Source organism: Eimeria tenella, genomic scaffold, assembly GCF_000499545.2.
Source record: "Eimeria tenella Houghton genomic scaffold, Eth_scaff54, whole genome shotgun sequence".
NCBI lineage: Eukaryota > Apicomplexa > Conoidasida > Eucoccidiorida > Eimeriidae > Eimeria > Eimeria tenella.
The window spans coordinates 156,105-159,374 of NW_013543408.1; the positions used below are offsets into that span (position 1 = coordinate 156,105).

Below are 3,270 nucleotides of genomic sequence, written 5' to 3' on the forward strand. Positions count from 1 at the left end.
GCAGCAGCAGCAGCAGCAGCTAATTTCCGTATCTGAGCTCTCTGACTTCTTGTCTTTCTTGCCGGACTTGAAGCAAAACCCTAAAAGGTGGGATCTGCTCGTTATATGCAACGACAGTGCAGCAGCAGCAGCAGCAGATGCTGCTGCTGCTGCTGCTGCTAGGCCCCCTGAGTTTGCGGGCTGGGGTGCCTTCAACCCTTACCAAACGCCGAAGCGGGGCACAGCAGAATGGCAGCAGCTGCTGCAGCAAATTGAAGAGCAGCAGCAGCAGCAGCAGCAAGAGCAGCAGCTGGACAGCTGCAAGCGGCTGGACGCGGAAACTTGCTGCAGCGCCCCCAGCAGCAGCAGCAGCAGCAGCAGCAGCAGCAAAGCGGGCCGTTTGAGCTCGAGCCAGGCGTTCCGGCTGTGGCAAACGGGGCTGCTGCAGCCGGAGCAGCAGCAAGAAGCGCCGTGGCTGTACAGCAGCAGCAGCAGCAGCAGCTTCTACAGCAGCAGCACGTTGCCCGTGGGGGACTTGCTGCAGCTGGCAGCAAAAAGGGTTTCGGGTGTACGTACAGCTGACCCCCTAGCAGCACATCAAGCAGCACTTAGGGCCCTTTTTGCTGCTGCTTTTAAAATCAAAGGAGACATTTGCTGCAGCAAAAGAGTCTCCATCATTCTCCAGGCGCTGCAGCAGCAGCAGCTCCTCATCGACAGGGAAGTTCGCAAACAGGTAAGCCCCAAACCCTAAACCCTAAACCCTAAACCCTAAACCCTCGGCCCACACTGCATCGCAGCTGATATGCGCTTTCTACCAATTAATTGAATCTGTGATTAACTAATTAACTAGTTAATTAATTAAGTGATCAAATAAATAAATAAATAAATAAATAAATAATAATAAACAATCATAGGTAATAATGGGAAACAATAATCATGAATAATAAAGCATTTAATTGACAAGTTGTGTAGTTTGCTGCTGCTGCTGCTGCTGCTGCGCTGCAGCTGGAGCGGCGGCTGAACGTGCTGATGCAGGGGGTGTGCAGCGAGAGGTCTTTTGGCTGCTTCTGCTGCAGCAGCTGCAGCAGCAAATGGCGCAGCGGCTTCTCTTACCCCGAAGTGCAGCAGGAGTGTCTTAGCTGCGGCAAAATGGTGAAGCCTTTTTCCCTCAGGCCCCTCCTCAAGGTCCCGCCAAACCAGCAGCAGCAGCAGCAGCAGCAGCAGCGGGCGCCGCTGCAGCAGCAGCAGGGAGGCGCTCCGGCGGCGAGAGAGAAGGCTGAAACCCAGCTGCAGCAGCAGCAGCAGCAGAGATTTGTCAGAGATAGCACGCGCCTACAACAGCGCCAGCAGCAGCGGCAGCTGCAGCAGCAGCAGCAGCAGCAGCTGCTGCTGCTGCAGCAGGAGCAGCTGCAGCAGCAGCAGGAGCAGCTGCAGCAGCAGCAGCAGCTGCTGCAGCAGCAGCAGCAGCAGCTGCAGCAGCAGCAGCACAAGCGTCGTGAGGGAACTCAGGGGCGCTTGCCGGTAGGCTCGAGAGGCGAAAGAATCCCATACCGCCGCAGCTACGAACAAACCCAGCAGCAGCAGCAGCAGCAGCAGCGGCAGCAGCGACAGCAGCAGCAGCAGCAGCAGCAGCAGCAGCAGCAGCAAGACTGGCCTCCAGTTTCCTTGGGCCTCTCTGTGGGCCCTCCCCCCGGCTTCGAAGATGTTGTTCCTTCGCCGCAGCATTCCGCGGGGGACTCAGCTAGCCAGCTAGCTAGCCAGCTAGCTAGCCAGCTAGCCAGTCAAGCAGCTAGCCAGCTAGCCAGTCAAGCAGCTAGCCAGCTAGCCAGTCAAGCAGCTAGCCAGCTAGCCAGCCAAAGGGCTAGCCACCTGGCAAGCCAAACAGCCAATCCAACAGCTAGCCAGCTAGCTAGTCAGGCAGCTAGCCAGCTAGCTAGCCAGGCAGCTAGCCAGCTAGTTAGCCAGGCAGCTAGCCAGCTAGCTAGCCAAGCAGCTAGTCAGCTAGCCAGCCAGGCAGGTGGCCCGCCAGCTAGCCAACACTGCAGCCAAGCAGCTAGCCAAGCAGCTAGCCAGGCAGCTAGCCAGCTAGCTAGCCAGCTAGCGAATCAGCTAGCCAGACAGCTAGCTAGCCAGGCAGCTGGTCAGCTAGCTAGCCAGGCAGCAGCCACAGGACGGCAGTCTCGAGAGCTTCGAGCTGAAGGTAAAGACAGAACCCCACAGACAAACAGACGAGCAGCAGCAGCAGCAACAGCAGCAGCAGCAGCAGCAGCAGCAGTAGCAACAGCAGCAACAGCAGCAGCAGAGGCGACTCGGGGCGCCCACGGCGCCAGCAGCAACCGCAGACGCTGCAGCAACCGCGCCCAGCCGAGCCGCAGCAGCAAGAGCAGCAGCAGCAGCAGCACCAGCAAGAGCAGCAGCAGCAGCAGCAGCAGCAGCGGAAGGACTTGCGGGGGAAAGGCGGAAAGGGAAGAGAATTCGAAGGCGAAGAGCTGTCCATACACCCCACGCCCCACAGTGTCTTTGCAGGCCCGGCGGCAGCTGGTGGCTGCCATAATAGAAACTCAGAAAAGTGCAAAGTTGAAAAACAATTAAAGAAATGATTCAAAACAATTAAAGAAAAAAAATGATTTAAAACGATCGGAGAAAAGAAATGCTTTACAGAGGTTTGACTGCCAAGCAGAGGCCCGCCAGCCGCAAGCTGGGGTGTACAGACACCTCAAATCTCCCCCAATTTGTTTTCTTTTTCGCTTTTTTCCAAAAACCAAAAACGCCAAAAACAGGTCCCGATTTCCGCGGTGTACAGACACCTCGACGCCCGGCTGTGCCCCCGCCTCGCCGCTGAGGTGTGCGTACACCCCACGGCCCTCGGGTGTACGTACACCGCAGACTCGGCGTAGGTACAGCTCAGATCTGGTGTACGTACAGCTCAAATCCGGCGTACGTACACCGCAGATCCTGCAGCGGACTAGTCCCACTGCTGAGGTGTACGTACACCGCAGATCCTGCAGCGGACAGGCCCTTTAGTGAGGTGTACGTACACCTCAGAAACTCCGAGCAGACGGACGCCGCGGCACTCGAGGGGACGTACACCCCAGGTCTCGAGGTGTACGTACACCCCAGTGTCTCGAGTGTACGTACACCCCAGTTTCTTGAGGTGTATGCACACCTCAGTGTCTCGAGGTGTATGTACACCCCAGTGTCCTGTGCACTTACAGGTGTATGTACACCCCAGTGGCTCCTGTGCACTTACACCGCAGTGTGTTGAGGTGTATGTACACCCCGGGGTCTCGA

At 57.2% G+C, this 3,270-nt stretch overlaps 1 protein-coding gene across 1 annotated transcript in view; it reads left to right on the forward strand.

The window, feature by feature from the left end:
* ETH_00014430 (uncharacterized protein) overlaps positions 1–2,579 on the forward strand; it is a gene marked incomplete at both ends in the record, with an annotated part of 4,272 nt that extends 1,693 nt beyond the window's left edge. The window contains 3 exons of the mRNA XM_013377518.1: positions 8–712; positions 985–1,686; positions 2,190–2,579. Coding sequence (XP_013232972.1) covers positions 8–712; positions 985–1,686; positions 2,190–2,579 — 1,797 coding nt within the window. The remainder of the gene's footprint in view (positions 1–7; positions 713–984; positions 1,687–2,189) is intronic.
* Positions 2,580–3,270: the final 691 nt, after the last annotated feature.